General features: G+C 35.9%; 1 protein-coding gene across 1 annotated transcript in view; it reads left to right on the top strand.

The window, feature by feature from the left end:
• LOC143039847 (uncharacterized) overlaps positions 1-24,072 on the top strand; it is a 155,734-nt gene that overhangs the window by 111,517 nt on the left and 20,145 nt on the right. The window contains exons 6-7 of the mRNA XM_076210103.1: positions 4,332-4,482; positions 15,730-15,889. Coding sequence (XP_076066218.1) covers positions 4,332-4,482; positions 15,730-15,889 — 311 coding nt within the window. The remainder of the gene's footprint in view (positions 1-4,331; positions 4,483-15,729; positions 15,890-24,072) is intronic.

The raw sequence follows: 24,072 nt of genomic DNA, 5'->3' as shown, positions 1-24,072 counted from the left end.
GATGAGATATAAACTATCATTCTCATTCTTAAGACCAGCCCTCCTATGCCTGAGAAGTATGAGGGCCCCACCCCTTAAATCAGCACATACACAAAACCTTGATTTTGAGCAGACTAGTAGAAAGTAGGATAAATGATATTTTGTATTAGGCTTCATTAAAGTAAAATGATATGAAATATAAAAAGGTATTTGACCACAGTCATTGGTGAGAAAGGGGTCAATGCACCGTGTCTGTGGGAGACAGATCATGACTGCTTTCACCACACAATATCATGAATATGGAGGTTGTTAAAAAAAAAAAAAAAGAAAAAAAAAGTAGTAGTAGTAGGTAGTGGTAAAGTTTAAAAAGTAGTATTAGTAGTATTTGTAGTAACAACAGTAGTATTAGCATTGTGGTGTGGATGAGGTGTAAGATTGCATTCTCACTCGTAATGTCAGCTCTCCTACATTTGAGAGATGCCAGGTATCTGCTGCTTAAACCAGCACACACAGGTAACCTCAACTTTGAACAAACTATAGTAGATAGTCAAATCAATGAAGACTTGTTTAAAACATAATCTAATGAACATACAGAAGGATTGTAGACCATAGCCAATTAAATGTGTAGAAGATAGAACTTGCCTGTTTTCACCACATTTCCACAAGGATGGAAGCCGTTTATTAAAAATACACAAGAAAGTAGTAGCAGTAGTAATAGTAGTAGTAGTAGTACAGGACAAATTTAACAAGTGGGTGGTGGAGGTTAGGCAACTAGTCAGAGTTGCAAAAACTAAACCACAAGCAGTGTATGCTACATTCATATGTGGTGTCCAACACAAGTGGAATTACATCATACGGAAGGTACTGAGCATCACTGAAATATTAAGTCCTCATGAAAATACCATAAGAAATTAGCTAATTTTAGCAAGCACCAACTGACATATCTTAAAAGATCAAGAAAGAAAATTACTTGAACTTCCACCAAGAATGGGAGGGCTGGGCATCTCAAACCTGCTTAACCTTGCTGACATCTATCTATCTATATACCAAGGCCCTTTTCCCCCTTACAAGGGAGGTAGCCAGTTCAAAAGCCATATACCCATTCCACTCCCACCCATCACCCTTTCCTCCCTCTCATCTTAGCTCCTCATGGATGACAGGTTATTCCTGTATCCTGCCCATTGCCTTGGGTCAAAAGCAGTGCAACAAGACACAACACATCCATAGCAAGGCTGCTTTACTTAATTGGTGACCCCCCCTCTCTGTTCCCTCATGTCGAAAAAGAGATGACAGGAAGAAATTCCTTTGGGCTGCATCAAAATATCATTTACACATAACCACTCCCTACCCCCCATCCCCCACCCCCTCACCTTCCTTGCATCACAGTATCATTTATACACAGCCATTCTCCACTCATCCTTATCTCCTGCCTTCTCTCTTCCCTACTCAATAGACATTCCCCTCTTGGTCAATGCCCCTTGCCAACATAGAACATCAAAACTCTCTGACATTTGCATCCTCTCTAACAAACAGCATCATGTCACAAGATCAACAGAGTGAAACCAACATAAATGAAACCAAAGAAATTAGAAAAAAATATATCAAAGGGCAAGGAAGCGAGGCAGAGGAGCATTGCACCTTATTGGATAAGCTATTGAATCTTATGAAGAGAAATATAGGCATGGCACAGGAAGAAGGGGTGTCCAACAGGCTGATAGCAATACCAATCAGGGCAAAGGGATTCAATCTGAACAAAAAGTTATTCACAGATGCCACTACCTTGAGGTATAGATGGCCATTGGATGGGCTACCTAACAGATGTCCCTGTGGTGCACAGATTGCTCCAAACCATACAGTGATATGCAAGTAGGGTGGATTCATCTGTATAAGACATGACGAGGTAAGGGATCTCATGGCCTAATACTGCTCAGCCTAGGAGGGGAGAATTTCAGGTACTTCACCTCCAACACACCAGACAAAGCGTGAAGAGGTTTCTAGACACAGGGACAATTAGCCTTCCTTGACAGATGAATATTTGATCCAATGGCCCCCCGGTTACAATGACCTAACTGTTGAGGCATCCCACTCCTGAAATGAAAGCGAAAAGATCAGGGTGTACTAGGAGCATGTACAGAATGTGGACCAGGTCTCATTTACCAGTACTCTGATAACCTTCACGATTTTAGATGGGTTAGGTCCAAGGGCAAAGGCATTCTACGTTCATAAGGTGGAGGTGATAGCAGAAAAGAGACAATAATCAAAGAGCAGTATTATGGTGCAGATGAAATGTAGACTATCAGTCTCAATCTTAAGATTAGCTCTCCTATATCTGAGAGGTACCAGGTCCACACCCCCTAAATCAGCACACATACAGAACCTCAATTTTAAGCAGACTTAATTAGAAAATGGGATAAATGAACTTCCATATTAGGTTTAATCAAATCATAATAAGATAGAATATAAAAGGGTTGTCGACCATATATATTGGCGAAAGTGGGGCCAATGAAGTCTGTCTGGAAAACAGATCCTGACTGTTTTCACCATACAGTTGCCCAAAAATGGAGGTCATTAAAAAAAGTAGTAGTTGTAGTAGTAGTAGTAGTAGTAGTAGTAGTAGTAGTAGTAGTAGTAGTAGTAGTAGTAGTAGTAGTAGTAGTAGTAGTAGTAGTAGTTGTCATATATGGTGTTAAACACAAGTGGAATTACATCTTAAGGATGGTACTGATCATCACTGAATTATTAAGTCATCATAAAGAAACCCTGAAAAGAGAGCTAATTCTGGCCATCACCAACAGACAGGTATGCTAGGATGTGACCTTAGAACCAACACTAATCCCCCTAGGAGGGGAAAACCTCAGGTACTGCACCTTCAATACATCAGATGAAGTGTGAGTGGACGTCAACACAAGTGGTTTTTGGACACAGGGACAACTGACCTTCCTTTACATATGAATACTTGATCCTATGGCCTCCTGTTACAATAACCTAACTGTTGAGGCATCCCACTCCTGAAATGTGAATGATAAAATCAGGATGTATGAGAAATGTATACAGAATGTGGACTAGGGCTCATTCACTTTGATAACCTTCATGACTTCAGGTATGATGAGTCAAAGGTGCATTCTGCACTCATATGACAGAGGTGATGGTAGAAAAGAAACAACAACCAAAGAGGAGTATTGTGGCATGGATGAAATATAGACTATCATTCTCACTCGTAAGATCAGCTCTCCTATGCATGAGAGGTACCATGTCCCCACCCCTTGAATCAGCGCACACACAGAACCTCAATTTTGATCAGACTGTAGTAGAAAATACTGTAGGATAAATGATATTTTGTATTAGGCTTCATTTTATAAAAAGGTGGTTGACCACAGTCATTGGCAAAAGTGGGGCCAATGAACTGTGTCTATGGGAGACATATCCTAACAAAGTGGAGGTCATTAAAAAAATAGTGGTAGTAATAGTGAAAAGAGGAGAATCTGTATGTAAAGAAAAGTAAGTCAGTTTTTTCCATCTGTGTGGTTGCCTTCTGGCCAGTAATGGGTTATACCTGTTTCATCTGAACTCTCTATTGAATAGTGACACTGTGTTTTTTTTTTTTTTTTTTTACATATAATTTTATTCATCTGTGGGGAGACCCTCCATTCCAACTGCCAATGTCTGGGCAATAAGAATTTTTTGTCATCTCACAGTTTTCTTCATCTGTTAAAGAATCCTTTAGATAGAATAGATTGGTGAAGGCCAGAGAAAATACAAAAAGGACCACCTCCTCCTTGGGTTTTCTCACATCTGAATAAAATTGCCACTTGCTCTCTTTCTTCATCCTCCCACTGCCCCTGTCTCCTGGCCTGATCCCCTTCCCCTATATCTGCCCCAGTATCTTGTAGCACCTAACACATCTAACCTCTCATCATCTTCCCACCCATCCTCTCCTTTCCCTTCTCCCTCCCCCTTCCATATCTCCCCCCTTTCAAATCTCCCATTCCCTTTCCCCATCTCCCTTCCCTTCATCCATCCCTTTCCCTTCCCTCCTCCCATCCCCTTTCGTCCCCTTCTCCCCTTTTTCTTCTCCGTCTTCCATCCTCTCTTTTTCTCCTCTCCCCCTCCCCCTACCCCTCTCCCTTCTCTTCTGCACTCCTCTTTGTAATCCTCTCCTTCCCCTCCTCTTTCTTTGCTCTCCTTTTCTCTCTTTTTCTTCCTCATCCTTCTTCACCCCTCCTTCCTCTCCCTTTTCTTGTTATTCTACATTTTTGCTCCTTCAATGATAGTTTTCAAAAAATTTATTTTGTTCTTTGTCAACTGGTCTTATTCTATGTTTTTTTCTCAAATGCTCTTCTTTTGTTTCACAGCATATGCAGCCCATACTTAGCAACACTCAAGGACCAGGTTCTGAGGCTCTACTCCTTCTATGTGGCCCTTGAGGAGCTTCAGGTCATTCTCACCATAGTCAAAGACTTCACAGTCAAGTCGCCCATTTGTTGGAGTGTCTGGAATGGATACGTGAGTACAACCTCATATGATCTTTTTGTAGGACAACCTCAAGTGACCTTTTTCGAGGAGGAGGAGAAGGAAGAGGGGGAGTAGGAATGGGAAGATGGGGATATGAAGGAGAGTGGGATGTCGGGTTAGGAGTAGGGTGGGGAACAGGAAAAGGAAGAGAAAAAAGGGGAAGTAAGTTGTTATTGATCATTAGAGAAACCAGCCCAGGAACTGTCTGTGCAGGAGGCTGCATACATCGAAGAAGGAGTGCCTTTGCAAGAATGGCCATGAGCTCTGCAGCTGCTGCAGCATGGGTATAAAATCTGGTCATGGGAAACAGTAATGGAGTTATTAAGGCTTTCAGTTCCTGACCATGGCTTGACCTCAGGTCTCCCTCGTCTCAAGCCTATTACATTAACTACTGCACCAACAAGCCATATATTTTACCAAGTTGTATTTACCCAGTTGTATTATACAGGAAGGGGAGCTATGCTCATAGTCTTTGTATCTGGCAACTTCTAGTTTGTTCTTAAATTCTTGTATGGTGTTTGCACACACTATTGTTTCATCCAATTTGTTCCAGACATCCACCACTCTGTGGAAAACTTTTTTTCTTCAGATCTCTTCTTTAACTATCCTTTTTAATTTTTTTTATGTCCCCTTGTCTTTCTTTTATCCCATTTTAATAAGTCTTCTCTGTCAAGGACTTCTGTGCCTTTCATGATTCTGTAAATGGCCAATAGATCAATTCTTTCTCATGTTTGTTCCTGGGTAGGTAGTTCCAATTTAGACAATCTTTGTTCATATGTCAATTTTGAAAGTGTTGGTGCCATCTTTGTCATTGCTCTTTCTTTACTTCTTTTGTTCCAATTTTTATTCTGACGTTCTTTTTTTTTTTTACTTTTTCCAAACTCCATTATTCTACATTTGTAAATGTTGATGTCTACTTCCCACTTCTGACTCCATTTCCAAGTCTTGTCTAGGTCTCTCTGTAGTGATTCACAATCCGTTTCAGTATTCACTTTCCTCAGCAATATAGTATCATCTACAAAGAAGCTCATGTAACATTCCACATCTTCATCCATGTCATTCACATAAATAGTGGACATTACTGGAGCCAATACTGATCCCTGTTAGCTCCACCAATCACCTCCTGCCAAGCTGAACTCTTTTCTCTGAGCACTACTCTTATTTTTCTGCCATGCAAGAGATCCTCCATCCAGGTTAGTAATTTACCTTATATCCCTCCTATGTTTTCCATTTTTTTTTAAATAATTTTTTGTGTGGTACTTTGTCAAAGGCTTTTTGTAAGTCTAGGAAAGCACAGTCAGCCCATCCATCCCTTTCTTGTTATATAATTTAGTCTTCAGTAAAAACCAATTAAGTTTAAGATCTTATCTGTCTTAATCCAGATTGTCTCGGGTTTATTATATTGTTTTCTTCCAGGTGTCTTATCCATCTAGTCTTGATAATTTTGTCACAAACTTTGGCTACAGTGCTTGTAAGGGAGACTGGTCTGTAATTTGTTGGTTCTTCTTTGTTTCCTCCTTTATATATTTGTACAAAATTGACATTTTTCCAGTCCTTTAGTATTTTTCCTTCTTAGAGTGAGCAACTTATTATGTTATATATTTTGTCCATTAATTCTTCTTTACATTCTTTAAGCATCCAATTTAGAATTCAGTCTGGGCCACGTGATTTCTGACATCAAAGTTTGTTCATTTCTCCATTATTTCTTTTTGTGTTATTTTTATTTCCCTCATGGGGGGAGGGATCACACTTCACTTCCTTCATCCCAATGCTGTACATTTTCTCTAGTGAAAACTAAATTGAAGTGATTGTTTATGACTTCAGCAATTTCTAAGTCTTCTGTATATTCAATATTTCTGTGGTGTAGTTTCCCCATTTCCTGTTTATCTTTAAGTTTACCATTCACATATTTATAGAATAGTTTCAGTTGATCTTTACATTTTTCTATGATGTCTTTTTTGTAGTTTCTTTTTTTTTCTTTCTGCACACCTTTACATATTCATTTCCATGGTTAATATATATTTTCCACTTTCCAGGTTTTTTCTATTTTTTCCATCTTTTCCAAGCTTTATCTCTTCTATCTTTTGCTTCACTGCATCTTCTGTTGAATGATCATTTAATGTACATGTTTTCCTGTTTCTGTCTTGGTATGTATTTATTCACTCCATTATAAATTTCCGTCAAAATCATTCATTTCTCTTCCATTTGTGTCTTTTCATTATAGAATCTTTACCAGTTTATATTTTGAAAAAAATTCTTAAGTTTCCCAAAGTCCATTTTGTTGTACATCAGTCTTCCTTTTCTGTATTTCTCATTTCTCTCCATATGTATTTTCTCCTTTAATTCAACCTCTGTTAGTATGTGGTCACTTTTTCCAAGTAGTGTCTTGCATTCAATTTTATGCACAATTTCAGGCTGTTGTAAATATTAAATCCAGTCTTGATGGTTCTTCATTACTCCTATATCTAGTCATGTCAAGTAATACATTTTCCCATAGATCCTCTCTGCCTATCACTGTCATCTCTTCCAAACAGATTTCCTTGTAGTTAAAAGTACCAGTATACCTCCATCCTTCAGCATCTTATTTAATGAATGCCTTGTATCTTTTATTATATTTTAATGCTCACCCTCTTTCCAAGAGCCCATTTTTGGGGGTACATAAATCACCACAACATTTTTACTTTTCATGTCACTGTCTTCAGCTTTTATCATGATCACTTCCACACTGTTTTTACCCTCTGTAACCTTTGTCACATTTAAGTTTTTCTTGGCCAAAAACATGATTCCTCCACCCTGTTTCTCACTTCTGTTTTTAATCCAATATTTATGTAATCCATATGCAACACTATTTGGTGGTAGAATATTGTCCCATTCTATATATTTCTATTTTCATTTGTACTTCTTGGTCATCATCTTGTACATACATACATACATACATATACCAAGGCTTTTTCCCCCTTACAAGGGAGGTAGCCAAAAAGGAAAAGGCATAAAATCATTCCCACCCATTCCATCCCTGAATACACTCCACACCCCTCCACCCTCCCTCTTATCTTAGCACCTACTGGATGACAGGTCATCCCTGCACCTTGTCCACTGCCCTGGGTCAGCAGCAGTGTTGCAAGACACAGCACATCCACAGCAAGGCTGCTTCATTAAATCGGCGACCCCCCCTCTCCGTCCCCCCCTTGCATAAAAGGAGAAGACGGGGGAGAAATCCCTTCGTGCTGCATCAAATTTTGCTCACACTACCTCACCCCCCATCCCCCGGGCCATTCCACCTCATGCATCACAGCATCCTCCATATACAACCATTCTCCATTCACCCCTGTTTTCTGTCCTCTCCCGTCCTTCCTCAACAGACATTCCCCTCTTCCCCAAAGCCCGTTTCACCCCATCCATCCACCTCATCCTAGCACGTCCCCTCATGTTCACTCCCTCCACATCTGCCTTCCATACCTCTTTTACTACTGTAGTCTTTCTTCACTCATTCTTTCCATGTGTTCAAACCATCCTAATACGCTTTCATCAGCCCTATCTCCCAACTCCGTTTCCACCCCTGTTCTCCTCCTCACCTCCACATTTCTCACTCTATCTAGCCTAGTAACCCCAATCATACTTCTCAGACACCTCATCTCAAACACATTACAAAGGATTACAAAGGCGGAGCATGCCGACAGGAGACCTTTTGGTCCATATCTAGGTCGGATGCGAAAAAAAAATCATAATAATAATAAAACAATAAATAAAGACTATAATAATGTAAATAACAAATAAAATACATAAATAATTGCATAGGTATAGTTAAATAATAAACAAACAGGAAAATAGTAAATAATAATAAATTGACATATAACTAATGATAAATGAAAATCAGACAGACAAATGATAACAAAACAAAAACAAATAATATAAAATAAATTATAATCATTACAGCATCTTGCTTAGGTGTTTATCTAAATGATTCTTAAAGCTTCGAACTGAACTACATTGCACTACCTGTGCAGGAAGTTTATTCCGTTCATTAACTACACAGTTGGCAAAGTTGTTTCTACCTACTTCTAAATTGAATCTATTTCCGGATAGTTTGAGACCATTGTTTCTTGTCTGATTCTCATTCAGTGTGAAAATTTTGTCACTTTTGATGTTGTCAATTCCCTTTAAGATCTTAAAGACCTGTACCAAATCACCTCTGAGTCTATGCTTTTTAAGGGAAAACAGATTCATATGTTTTAGTCGATTTTTGTATGATTTATTTTTGGTATTCGGAATCAGTTTTGTGGCTCGCCGTTGTACTTTTTCCAGTGTGTCAATGTCATTAATGAGATTTGGTGACCATATAGAAATCAGCATATTCCAAATGTGGACAAACTAAAGATTTATATAGCTTGTTAATGAGTGATGGACTTTTGAAATCAAAAGATCGCGCAATGAGTCCTAGAATCTTATTTGCTTTCTCAGAGGCTGAAATACACTGCTTGGATGATTTGAGATCGTTACTGATAATTACGCCGAGATCTTTTTCACTATCCACTTTTGTTAATGAATTTCCAAATAACTTGTAATTGTATTTACTGTTATTTTTACCTATGTGCATTACCTTGCATTTGCTTGTGTTAAATTTCATTAGCCACTTTTCAGACCATTGCTGTAATTGATCTAAATCTTCTTGAATATCTAATTGGTTTGAGTGATCATTTGCCACTCCGCACAGTTTTGTATCATCAGCAAATTTGGAAACAGTAGGTTTTAGTGTATGGTCTATATCATTTATATATACTATGAATAGAAGTGGCCCAAGAATGGAACCCTGAGGAACTCCACTTGTAACATTTTTCCATCTAGAAGTTTTTCCATTTAAAACAACTCTCTGTTTTTGACCATTCAACCAATTACTAGTCCAACCTAATAGGCTACCACTTATTCCGTGTAAAGCTAATTTAGTAAGTAGTCTTTTGTGTGGGACGGTATCAAAAGCTTTTGCAAAGTCTAGATATATTAAATCTATATTGTTTCTTTTGTCATAGTTCTGCCCCATACAGTGCTGTTGGCACAATCACTCCTTCATACAGTCTCCTCTTAGCATCCATTCCCAAATGTCTATTCCTCATTACACTCTTTAATCCACCAAGGCATTTACTCGCTTCTCTCAATCTACATTCTACCTCCACCTTCACTCCACCTTTTTCCTGCCACATTTGCACCCAAGTATCTAAAACTATCCACTTCCTCCAGTCGCTTTCCCTTAATGCTCACTTCCAGTCTACTGCCACTTTCACCCCTTGTACATCTTATCACCTTACTTTTACCCACATTCATCTTTAGCTTTCTTTTATCACATACTCTCCCAAACTCTGCCACCAACTTCCTCAATCCCTCCTCCGATCCTGCCACAAGCACAGTGGTGTCCGCAAACAATAACTGTCTCACCTCCCACTTTTCTCCATTTTCTTTAACCATCTCCAATCCCTGACCCACTACCCTTGCATTTACCTCTTGTACTTTTAGAATTGTTTTTGCTGTTTCTTTTTCTGGTTTTTCTCTCAAGTACCTAACCAGACCATGTTTTTCCTTTAATCCACATAGGCCTACTACAATACACTTTTTTCTATCCACTTCATCTCTGACCCAATTTGCTTTTCTTTGATTACTTAAATAATTGTGTTCTTTGCATTTTCCTGCATTTGTTGTACTATTTCTTTAAAAGTATTTCTTCATTTTCTCTGTTTTCATTCTATTTCTTAATCCTCTACAAATTTTCCTTATCTAAGTTGTCTTCAATTCTTTCAGACATTTCCTGTATTTTGTGATTTACCTCTTTTTAGAATTCTTACTATTGGTGGTATTGTTTTTCATCTTTTCATTTTCACATTTAACTTCAATTAGCTCTTTTTTTATTCACTTAGCTCGTTTTTTATTTTGAAATTCTTCTTCTTTAGTTTACAAACCTCTCTATTTACTTCGAAAATTTCCTTAAATTCACTATCTCTTTCCTGAATTCCATGAATTCTATTTATCACAAGTTTCAATTAAAACTCATTTCCCTTTCCATGTCTATAGTTCAACTCAAATTTCTTTTTTCGTACTTACCAAAACCAAAAAAAGGGTCATTATTGTACAAACTAAGGAGCCCTCTTGGAGTTTCAAAGCCTTTATTTACATTTAGTTCAGTATACTGCCTCCAGAGGGCTCTGTGTTTGCGTCGACATTCAACTCAAACTCATCACTGTTTTCTCTTGATCCGCTTTGGTTCCCTTGCATTTTCTCTTGATAGACACATTTAACACTGCACAGAGATCACTTTGGACAACCACAAGTGCTCCCCCTCCCACTCAATACAACCCAGGCCTCTTGCTTTCTTTGCACCATTGAGAATATCAGGATACCTAGATTGTATTAAGTGGTAGTGAGTATTGAAATAAAATGAAAGAAAATTATGACAGGCCAAAAATGCCCCATGACAGCAGTTTGTCGCATTACAACATAAACATGTACCTAGATCCATCTACTGGTGCAAGAGCAAAAGAAAATATAAATATAGGCTTCAGGTCGCCATAAGGTATGAAAAGATTTCTATTAGATAGTGGAGATGAGGGACATTTTTCTGGATTCACTGGGTATGAAAGAGGACTTCCAAGTAAAATTATAGACATAGAGAGGGAGATGAGAATTATGAATGAATAATGGAAGCAAGAGACAAATGATCTATGGAGAACAAATAAAGAATTAAAGAAGTGAGTGACTTAAAAAGTAAACACTGAAATAAAAGAAGAGGTAAATGCACTAACAAAAGAACTGACCGAGTGAAAATGTGAAAACAAGAGGTTGAAAAATAATGATAACACTAATAGTGAGACCATAAAGAAATAAATGATCAGGTACAAACAATTACCATAAAATGGGAAAAAACATAGGAGAGGATAGATTACAACAACTCAGGAAAGATTGGAAGAAAGACAAAGAAGAAGATAAGGTGGTTTTCAAAGAAAGAGTTCATCAACAAATGCAGAAGGCCAAAAATGCAGTCATTAAGGTAATTAAAGAAAAACTAAACCTATTAAGAGATAAAAAAAAATAAATAAAAAAATGTATAGTAGTATACAGTCTAAAGGGAAAACATAACCTAAATTGGTCCCTGCAGATAAAGAAGAGAAAGAATTGGCAAGAAAAGTTTGAAAAGTAGTACAAGATGAAGAGCAAGGAATAGAAAAGGCAATAGAGAAAGTGTTCAGAATGGGTAAATGTAAGCATGCAGAAGGAAAAAAAATCGACCTCTGAAGATCAAATTAAGGTCACAAATGGCAGCAGAAGAAATTTGAGCAAAAACCTGAAAATTATCAAGAAGTGAACAATACAAAAGTATATGGATAAAAATAGATATGAATGATGAGGAAAGAGAAAGAGTTAAGACAAGAAGTGAAGCTAAAGAAAAAAAAAAGAGAAAAGAACTGAGACTGAGAAAACGCAGTTCTATTGGAGAGTGTTAGACATGAGACTGAAAAAAATGGTATATTCAAGAGAAAATTTTTTTTAAAGAATGTGATGGAGTAGAAAATTAAAACTATTTTATACCAATATAGAAAGATTAATCACAGAAATTAACAAACTAGATGATTACCTTTCATAAGAAAAAACAGACATAATGGGAAGTGTGGAGACATGGATTATATAATCACTGGCTTAGAAATAGAGAAAAGAAACAAGGTGGAGGAGTCATGTTCATGGTTTAAGAAAAAAAAAAAATGTGATGAATGTTGCATGTAAAGAGAACAGGGTGGAGATGATCACATTGAGAGTTGAAGATAGTGATATGAAAAGCAGAAAGTTTGCAGTGATTTATGAGCCCCCCAAAAATGGGGTCCTGGAGAGAGATTACTCCAAAATGTTAGATGATACAAGACTTTCATTAAATGAGTTGCTGAAGGAAGGATGCAGTACTTATGGGAGATTTTAATTACAAAGAAATCTGTTGGGAAGAGATGACAATGAAAGGTGGAGAGGATCAATGGGGAAATGTATTACTCAACATGACTATAGAGTGTACAATGACACAATGGATAAAAGAAAACACTAGATTTAGAAATAATAGAAAACCATCAAGACTAGATTTATTATTTATATCAAAACCTGAAATAGTGTGGTGTGAGCGTGAGTGTGTATGGCGCGGATGGGGACGGACGGTTGGCACCCCCTCCCCCTCTCTGGGAGGGGGGGAGAAGGGGTCAAAGGGCATGAGCGCTGGTATCCCCCTTCCCACCCGAATGCGGGGGGGGGGGTGGCCTCACGTTGGCTTGGGTGGCACAGTGCCGAACAAGGACCGCGCGTGGGTGGTGGTGAATGCGAGTGTGAGTGGAGTGTACAGTACCCGGAAAGGGGGATACGATAAGCTAGCATTAATGGTTAGGAGGTAGGGAATTAGGCTAGAGAAGTGGAGAGTTAAGTGCCGCAAAGGAATGTAAGGGCCCACCCAGGAGCGACCGAAACCGAAGACGTCATCGACGCACAAGTAAGTACTTTTGAATCACAAATAGTACACAAAATTGAATACAAGACACCAAATGCAAAGCGTGACCACATACTACTTGAGTTACATCTTAAGGAGGAAATATATATATAGAGAAATAAGAAACACAGAAAAGGAAGATTGATGTATAGTAAAACAGACTTTGAGAAACTTAGGATTTTTTTCTTGAAAGTGAGCTGGGGAAATTTTTACAATGAAGAAACACAAATGGAAAAAAATAGATGATTCTAATGAAAATCTACAAAGGAGTAGATAAATATGTCCTAAAGTAAAAACAGGATATGGTGCAGCAAAGTGAAAGAAGAGATAAAGATGGGAAAAGATGGAGAAAATGCAAATTACCTAGAAAGTGTCAAATATATATTAATCAAAGTAACGAATATGTAAAAATATGCAGGGAAGAAAAAAGAAAATATGAAAAAGACATAATAGAAAACTGTAAGGATCAGCCAAAATTATTCTATAGATATGTAAATGGTAAACTAAAAAACTAACAGGAAATAGTGAAACTATGCCAAGGGAATGTGGAATACACAAAAGATACAAAAATGGCTGAAGTCATGAGCAAACATTTTAAGTTGGTTTTCACTAGAGAAGATATACAACATTGGGATGAAGGGAGAGAAGTTAAATTACTCCCATGAGGGAAATAATAGTAGCACAGAAAGAAATAATGGACCAAATAATGAACCTTGATGTCAGGAAATTGCACGGCCTGGATGGAATAGCAAACTGGATATTAAAAGAATGTAAAGAAGAACTAACAGACAAAATATATAACATAATAAGTTGCTCACTCAAAGAAGGAAAAATACCAGAAGACTGGAAAAATGCTGATATTGTACCAATTTATAAAGGAGGAAATAAGGAAGACCCAACAAATTACAGACTGGTTTCCCTTACAAGCATGGTAGCCAAAATTTGTGAAAAAGTTATAAAAAGTAGATGGATAAAACATCTGGAGAACAATATACTAAATCCGAGACAATTTGGATTTAGACAGGGAAGATCATGTACCACAAATTTTATCTGTTTTTACTCAAGACTAATAGATATGATACAGGGGAGGGGTGGACGGGCTGATTGTGCTTTCCTAGATCTACAAAAGGCTTTTGATAAAGTCCTACTTAAAAAACTATTAAGAAAATTTGAAACCATAGGAGGAATACAAGGTAGACTACTGAAATGGATGGAGGACTTTTTGCATGGAAGAAAAATGAGGGTAGTTCCCAGAGATAAGTTCTTTGTGGGGAGAGGTAATTAGTGGAGTTCCACTGGGATCAGTATTGGCTCTAGTAATGTTTGCTACATATGTGAATGACATTGATGAGGGTGTGCAATATTACTTGATCTTCTTTGCAGATGAAGCAACACTTTTAAAGAAAGTGAGTAATAAAATGGAGTGTGACCCACTGCAGAGAGATCTGAATAGAGTTTGGGAATGAAGTCAGAAGTGGGAAATGGACTTCAACATTAAGAAATTTAGCATAATAGAATTTGGAAAAAATAAAAAAAAAGATATCAAGACAATATGAAATTGGTGAAAAGGAAGTAAAGAAAAGGGGATCAGAAAAAGATCTGTGAAAAATCATCACAAAAGATGTCCCCAGATAAACATATAAACAAAATTATCAGTGAAACTTATAACTTGCTAAGATCAATAAAAGTGGCTTTTACTTACTTGGATGAAGAAATGGTAAAGATCATGTACCACAAATTTGATCTGTTTTTACTCAAGGCTACTAGATATACTATGGGGAAGGGATAGATGGGCTAATTGTGCTTTCCTAGATCTACAAAAAGCTTTTGATAAAGTCCCACACAAAAAACTATTAAGAAAACTGGAAACCATAGGAGAAATACAAGGTAAACTACTGAAATGGATGGAGGACTTTTTGTATTTCCTTTACAATATCGTAAATTTTATGTTAAATCACTTGAAAACATAAGCCAAATGTAATGTAACCAATAACAATGACAGTATATAACTTTTTTAATAAAAATCACTAATTTCATAATGAAGTAATATTATCTTTTAATGCAACAAAAGCCAGCAATGTGACCCGACCGAGAGTAGCGTGGCTGCTGGGAGCAGCGACACCTATCCCACACGGGACGACGGTTAATCACTGACTTTTAATAAATTCATACACTTCACATTACAACACCATAAAGTACAATACAATCACTTGGCTATGTTTTGGGAAAGATTCAAAACCCTACCTTCCAAAATATAAGTTTTGTGTTACGAAATGTACGTGCAACTTTGCACACTTCATGACTCTATGATGGTTCCGACTACACTGGTTGTTTTTGAATTCTCCGCACAACACTCCACTTGTTCCTAGGATGTTCTGATTGCCTGTGTAGAGAGCTGAGGAAAGCTATTGGCTGCAAGTCAAATACCCAAATTCTCATGTGGTGTCTTTGTGAAATATCCATAGGAAAGTGCGCGATATTGTTTCCTGTAAGGGATACCCACCCTACTGTTAATCCAATGTTAATACCAATGATAATGGTAAAGCTAATGCAAATAGTAATGACACAGTAAAATATTCTATGACTGATACTGGTATTGGTAATCCAATTGTAATGTTAATGATAATGATAAAAAAAAAAAAAAAAAATGAATTAATAGGCATCACATCATATGGCCTTTGTGTTACTGAGTGCAGTCACACAGTATGATGTTCAAGTGATTGTTTTCTCCCCAGATGACAGTCTTTCTTTCGAGCGGTCATGTGGTCAGCTACAACACGGAGGGGGCCACGGTCGCCCACTCCTCAATGCACAAGGACCTCCGTTACCCGAATCCAGTCACCTTTGCTAACGGCTTTGTGTTCGTCTCGACGCTCGTCTCCAGGACACTCCTTGGTGAGTCAGATCAGTTGCGAGGGATGAAGGATTATTATTATTTAATTTTATTCTCTATCTCACCCCCCTCTCTCTCTCTCTCTCTCTCTCTCTCTCTCTCTCTCTCTCTCTCTCTCTCTCTCTCTCTCTCTCTCTCTCTCTCTCTCTCTATATATATATATATATATATATATATATATATTGCAGAAACCACAGGGAAATTAAAGTCGGAATACTGAACGTTTTCGTCTATTACGACATCCTCAGAGTACAAGAAAGAAAAAATAGAGCACAATATTTATACAGAAGTAAGAAAACTGGGAGAGATTATAGTCACATAAAACCTTATCCCCAGTTTTAAGCAATTTGTATATGGAGTTCTTTGAAAGGGGATTGTTACCTTGTATTCTCCCCCGTAGAGTCATCTGGTATCGATATGTCGATGACATTTTATGTATTTGGCCCACTGACAATAATTTGGACAATTTTCTTATTAAATTAAATGACTTAGTGCCTTCTATTAAATTTAAAATTGAGGTAGAACAAGATAACAAATTGCCATTTTTAGATGTTTCTATTATTAGAAAAGATAGAAGTTTTAGGTTTGACATTTTTAGGAAACCAACCAATGTTTTGTCATATGTTCATTTCTATTCTACACATCATATTAATACTAAGGTTTCTGTTTTTTCATCCATGTTTTTAAGAGCTTATAGAATTTGTAGTCCAGAATTTTTAGACCAAGAAATAGGAAAAATATATGACATTGCATCGGGTTTGAAATATCCAAAATATGTTATAGATAAAGCACAACATAGGGCAAGGAAGTCTTATTTCAATACAACCCAAAAAGATACTTTTTGTAAGAAAAATCTTTTAGTAATTCCCTTTCATGATAATCTTGTGAGACTTCCTCGCATCCTTAAGGAGTTTAATATTAATGTTATTTTCAAAAACAGTACCATCAAAGAACTCCTTATTAAAAATTCCCCATGTAATAATGTAGGATGTGTTTATAGTATTCCCTGTAAAAACTGTAGCTCCTGTTATATTGGCCAAACAGGTAAAGAATTAAATATTAGGATGAAACAACACAGGTACAGTATAAGGACGGGCCAAATGTCCAGTGGAGTTTTTGTCCATGTTAGGGACACAAACCACAACATTGACTGGGACAACGTTAAGAAAATTGTTGATTGTAATTCAGCTTTAGATAGGAACATCATTGAATCCTGTTTCATAAAGAACAATTTTGATAATAATATTAACTTGAGTTTAGGTTTATTTAAACTAGACAATTTTATGATTAATAGGATAGTAAAACAGTACCAAATTTCCTAATTGTACCAAATGTCCTGTGGACCTTTCGGCCACATAGTTTTGTTCTTTTTATTTTATTTTTTATTTATTATTTCTATGTGTATATGAATGTGTATGTATTTTTTTCATTTATTGTTATCATTAATATTTCTATATGTATATTTACCTTTACCTAGTTGTATTTACCTAGTTGTATTTTGCGGGAAGGGGAGCTATGCTCGTGTTGTCCCGCCTTTGTATCTTGCAGTGTCTAGTTTGTTTTTAAACTCATGAATGGTTTTTGCGCATACTATTTCATTGTCCAGTTTGTTCCAAGTGTCCAAAACTCTATGAGGAAAACTGTTTTTCTTCAGTTCTCTTCTATAGCTATGTTTTTTTATTTTCTTTCCATGTCCTCTTGTGTTTCTTTTGTCCCAGTTAAGTAAGTTCTCACTATCGAGTACCTCTGTGCCTTTCATGATTCTGTAGATGGTCAATAGGTCACCTCTCTCTCTTCTTTGCTCCAGTGTCGGTAACTCCAGTTTAGCCAATCTCTCTTCGTATGATAGGTTTGCAAGTGCAGGTGCCATTTTTGTAGCTGCTCTTTGGATTCTTTCTATTTTCTTTATATTCTTTTTGGTACTGGGGGACCACAATGTCGCTGCATACTCTAATCTAGGCCTTATCAATGTAACCAATATTTTTTTCATCATGTCTTCGTCCAAGTATGTAAACGCCACTTTTATTGATCTTAGCAAGTTGTAAGTCTCCCCGACAATTTTGTTAATCTGTATATCATAGGACAAGTCGTTCGTGATAATTACTCCCAAATCTTTTTCGGATCCTACTTTCTTTACTTCTTTGGTTCCAATTTTATATTTTCCTGATATTCTGTTTTTGCTTTTTCCAAACTCCATTATGCTACACTTCTTAGTATTAAAGTCCACTTCCCATTTCTGACTCCAGTTCCATACCCTATTTAGGTCTTCTTGCAGTGCTTCACAGTCCTCATCAGTTTCTATTTTCCTTAGCAGTTTGGCGTCATCGGCAAAGAAGCTCATGTAGCAGTTCACGTCCTCATCCATGTCATTCATATAGATAGCAAACATTATTGGTGCCAGCACAGATCCTTGCGGTACTCCACTGATCACCTCTTTCCAGTCTGAATATTTTTCTCTGAGCACTACTCTCATCTTTCTACCAGTCAGAAAGTCCTCTATCCATTTTAGTAGGTTTCCCTGTATTCCTCCTATGTGTTCCAGTTTTTTTAGTAGTTTTCTGTGTGGTACTTTGTCAAAGGCTTTTTGCAAGTCTAGGAATGCACAATCAGCCCATCCATTTCTTTCTTGCACTATGTCTATTAGTCTTGAGTAAAAGCATATTAAGTTTGTGGAGCATGATCTTCCTTGTCTGAATCCGAATTGTCTTGGGTTTAATATGTCATTGTCTTCCAGATGTTTTACCCATCTATTCTTGATTATTTTCTCACAAATTTTGGCAATGGTGCTTGTTAGTGATACTGGCCTATAGTTGGTGGGTTCTTCTTTGTTTCCTCCTTTGTGTATTGGTACAATGTTAGCGTTTTTCCAGTCCTCGGGTATCTTTCCTTCTTTGAGTGAGCTGTTTATTAAGATGTGTATTTTGTCTGTTAGTTCTTCTTTGCACTCCTTTAGAATCCAATTTGCAATACCGTCCGGGCCATGTGATTTTCTGACATCCAGCCTTGATAAATGTTCTGATATTTCCTTTAGTGATGCTGTAAACTCATTCATGAGGGGAGATTTCTTGTTTTTGTCTATGTCACAATTCGGTATTTTCTCTCTGGTGAAAACAGATTTAAAGTGATTGTTCATGACTTCGGCCATCTCTAAATCTTCTGTGTATTCTATGTTTCCTTGGCATAGTTTCACCAATTCCTGTTTGTTTTTAAGTTTACCATTCACATACCGATAGAATAGTTTGGGTTGCTCTTTGCATTTGTCTATAATATCCTTCTCATGGTTCCTTTTCTCCTCTCTTCTCACATTAACATACTCATTTCTATAGTTAACATAAATTTGCCATTTGCTTTGTTTTTTGTCTTTTCTCCACTTTTTCCAAGCTTTGTCCCTTCTGTCTTTTGCCTCACTGCATCTTTTGTTGAACCAACATTTAATGTACTCTCTCGCTTTTGTCTTGGTACATGCCTGTTTACCCCTTCATTGTAGTTTTCCATCAATATATTCCATTTCTCTTCCACTGCTGTTTCTTCCCTGTAAAATATTTCCCAGTTTGCATTCCGGAAGAATGTCTTTAGTTTTGTAAAGTCTGTTTTGTTGTACCTCAGTCTTCCTTTCCTATGCTTTTCGTTCCTCTCTATGTCTATTTCTTCCTTTAGTATAGTTTCGATGAGTACATGGTCACTCTTTCCAATTGGTGTCTCATACTGGACTTTATGCACTATTTCAGGCTCTGTTGTAAATATTAGATCTAGTTTCGATGGCTCTTCATTATTTCTGTACCTTGTGTTTTCACGGACCCATTGGGTCATTGTGTACTCCATGGTCATATCTAGCAGTACATTGCCCCACGAGTCATCTCCTCCTTGCACTGTCATGCTGTCCCAACAAATTTCTTTGCAATTGAAGTCCCCCATAACTACCAGATTACCCTTACCCATTAGTATCTCATTGAGTGATTTTCTTGTGTCATCTAGCATTTTTGTATGTTCAATTTCTTTCCAAGCGCTTGTTTTTGGAGGCACATAAGTCACCACAAACTTTCTACTTTTCATATTCTTGCCTTCGACTTTTATCATGATCAATTCAGCATTACCTTTGCCCTCTGCAATTTTTGTCACCTTTAGGTCTTTCTTGGCCAAGAACATGATTCCCCCTCCCTGTTTCTTGTCCCTGTTTTTTATCCAGTAGTTGTATAAACCTTGTCCGATAACAGTGGATGGTATTTCACCTCTTAGTTTAGTCTCTACAATTCCCATTATGTCTGGTTTTGCTTCTAACAGATAATCATTGAGTTCGTTCAGTCCCGAAATTAGTCCGTCAATGTTGGTATAGGCCACTTTTAATTTTCTTCCTTCTCCCTGGTTTCTTCTTCCCTTGTTTTGTTCGTTTTGAAGCGCCATTGTCTTAATCTCAAGTCTATTACTCTCCACTGGAATTCTTTGCATTCTGTCTCCGATCTTTTCAAGTTTTTTTCCTTTGCTTCTTCTCTTATGTATAACGTCCGGAGGTTTTATGTGGCTATTATTTTTTCAGCTTTCTTATTTCTGTTAAATATTGTGTTGTTTTTTTGTACAATTTGATAATATTATCTTGTGTTTTGGTTAAACAATCTTATAATCATAGGATATTTAAGCAGTACCAAGTTTCCTAATTGTACCAAATGTCCTATGGACCTTTCGGCCACATGATTTTGCTCTTTTGATTTTTTTTTTTTGTGTTACTATTACCTTTCTTATTTCCATGTGTATATGAATGTGTATGTACTTTTATTATTATTACCATTAACATTTCCATGTGTAATTGAATGTGTATGTATGTATAATGTCCGAAGGTTTTATGTGACTATAACCTCTCCCAGTTTTCTTACTTCTGTATAAATATTGTGCTCTATTTTTTCTTTCTTGTACTCTGAGGATGTCGTAATAGACGAAAACGTTCAGTATTCCGACTTTAATTTCCCTGTGGTTTCTGCAATATTTTTTCGTCACGCGTTATTGTGATTATTTTTGCAATATATATATATATATATATATATATATATATATATATGCATATATATTTTTATATATATATATACATATATGCATATGTATATATATATATATATATTTTTATGTATATATATAAATATATATATATATATACTATATATAACTATATATATATATATATATATATATATATATATATATACTATATATATATATATATACTATATACAGTATATATATATATATATATATTTATACATGTATATTTATACATATATATATATATATATATATATATATATATATATATATATGTATACACACACATATGTACATATATATATTTTGGAATTTTTGCTAAAGGGTTCTGTACCTGTATATGTATATATATATATATACATATATATATATATATATATATATATATATATATATATATATATATATATATATATATATATATATATATATGTATATACAGTATATATATATATATATATATATATATATATATATATATATATATATATATACACACATGTGTGTGTGTATTACCTGGTTGTATTTACCTAGTTGTATTTTACGGGAAGGGGAGCTATGCTCGTGGTGTCCCATCTTCATATCTCATTTTATCTAAACTGTTTTTAAATTCATGTATTGTTTTTGCACACACCACTTTTTCATCTAGCTTGTTCCAAATGTCTATTACTCTGTGAGGAAAGCTGTTCTTTTTCAGATCTCTTCTATAACTGTCCTTCTTGATTTCCTTTCCATGTCCTCTTGTATTTCTATCATCCAATTTTATTAGATCCTCTCTATCAATAGTTTTTAAGCCTTTCATGATTCTATAAATAGTTATCAAATCTCCTCTCTCTTCTTTGCTCTAATGTCTGTAGCTCAAGTTTTGCTAGTCTCTCTTCATATAACAGTTTTGAGAGTGTTGGTGCCAATTTTGTAATTGCTCTTTGTATTCTTTCAAGTTTTGTTATACATTTTTTTTGTACTTGGTGACCACATTGTCGCTGCATATTCATCTTGGTCTTATCAAAGTGATTAGTAATTTCTTCACCATTTCTTCATCCATTTACGTAAATGCCTTTTTGATTGTTCTTATCAAATTATAAGTTTCTCCAAAAATCTTGTTTATATGTTTTTCAGGTGACATATTATTCATAATAATGACCCCCAGGTCCTTCCCGTTTTCTACTTTATTTGTTCCTTCTTCTCCCAATTTATATTATCCTACTATTTTTTTTTTTTGCTTCTTCCAAATTCCATTATACTACACTTCTTAGTATTGAATTCCATCTCCCACTTCCTACTCCATTTCCATACTTTATTGAGATCTGTAGTGACTCACAATCTTCTTCAGTGTTCACTTTTTTCAACAGTTTTGCATCATCTGCAAAGAAGCTCATGTAACTTTCAATTCCGTCATCCATGTCATTAATATATATAGCAAACATTATTGGGGCCAGAACTGTTCCTTGTGGAACATCACTTATTACTTCATCCTAAGTAGAGTGTTTGCCTCTTATCACTACTCTCATTTTTCTCTCTTGCAAAAAGTCTTCCATCCATTTAAGCAGTTTGCCCTGTATTCCTCCTTCAGTTTCTAATTTTTTAAGCAACTTCTTATGTGGTACTTTGTCAAAAGCTTTTTTTTAGGTCTAGAAATGTACAATTGGCCCATCCATCTCTTTCTTGTATTATATCTATTAGCCTTGAATAGAAGCATATTAAATTGGTGACGCATGATTGTCCTTTTCTGAATCCAAATTGCCTTGGATTTAGTACATTGTTTTTTCTAAATACCTTACCCTTCTACTTTTGATAATTCTTTCACAAATTTTTACTATTGTACTTGTTAGAGAGACTGGTCTATAGTTAGTAGGGTCTTCTTTATTTCCCCCTTTATATATTGGTACTATATTTGCTCTTCTCCAGTCTTTTGGAACTTTTCCTTCTTTCAAGGAACTGTTTATTATGTTATGTATTTTGTCTGCCAGTTCATTCCTGCATTCTTTCAAAATGCAGTTTGCTATTTCATCTGGTCCATGCGATTTTATGACATCAAGATTACTCAAGTGTTTCATGATTTCATTTCTTGTTATTTCTGTTTCTTTCATAGGGGGGACTTTCTCCTCCCATTCGATATCACTAGGTTGTATGTTTTTCTTTGTTAACACTGATTTAAAATGCTTGTTCATAATTTCTGCCATTTCTATTTCCTCTGTGTATTCAACTCCTTGTCTTAATTTCCCTAATTCTTGTTTGTTTTTCACTTTGTTGTCTACATATCTGTAAAATAGTTTTGGTTGATCTTTACATTTTTCTATGACATCTTTTTCATATTTTCTCTTTTCTTTTCTGCACACTTGTACATATTCATTTCTATAACTAGTATATATTTTCCATTTTTCGGGTCTTTTGACTTTTTTCCATTTTGTCCAAGCTTTATCTCTTTTGTCTTTTAACCCCCTACAGCTTTTATTGTACCAGCACTTTACATATTCTTTTTCTTGTTTTTGTCTTGGGACATACTTTTCCACTCCTTTTTTATAATTTTTTGTCAAAATATTCCATTTCTCTTCCACTGTTGTTTCGTATATTCTTTCCCAGTCTTTTTTTTTTTTTTTTTTTTTTTTTTTTTTTTAAAGAATTCTCTTATTTTATCAAAATTTGTTTTTTCATACATCAATCTTCCTTTTCTGTTTTGTTCATTTCTTTTTATGTATTTTTCATCATTTGGTTCCAGTTCAACCAATATGTGGTCACTTTTACTTATTGGTGTCTTACATTAAATCTTTTCCACTATTTCAGGTTCTGATGTGATTATTAGGTCCTGTCTCGATGGTTCTTCTTCATTTCTATACCTGGTGTTCTCTTGAATCCATTGTGTCATTGTATGGTCAATAATCATCTCAAGTAGAATATTTCCCCATGAGTCGTCACCACCTTTTACTGTCATCTCTTCCCAGCAGACTTCTTTGCAATTAAAGTCGCCCATCATAACTATTCTTCCTCCATCTTCCATTATCTTATTTAATGTTATCCTTGTGTCTTCTAACATACTTTTATGTTCTCTCTCTTCCCACGAGGCTGTTTTAGGAGGCACAGAATTTATTACAAACTTTCTGCTCTTCCTATCTCTGTCTTCCACTTCCATCATAATCATCTCTACTCTATTCTT

Source organism: Oratosquilla oratoria, chromosome 27 (assembly GCF_046742065.1).
Source record: "Oratosquilla oratoria isolate Oo_2021 chromosome 27, ASM4674206v1, whole genome shotgun sequence".
NCBI classification, from domain to species: Eukaryota; Metazoa; Arthropoda; class Malacostraca; order Stomatopoda; family Squillidae; genus Oratosquilla; species Oratosquilla oratoria.
Note: the sequence above shows the minus strand (reverse complement) of the source record. Positions and strands in the feature narration are given on the sequence as shown.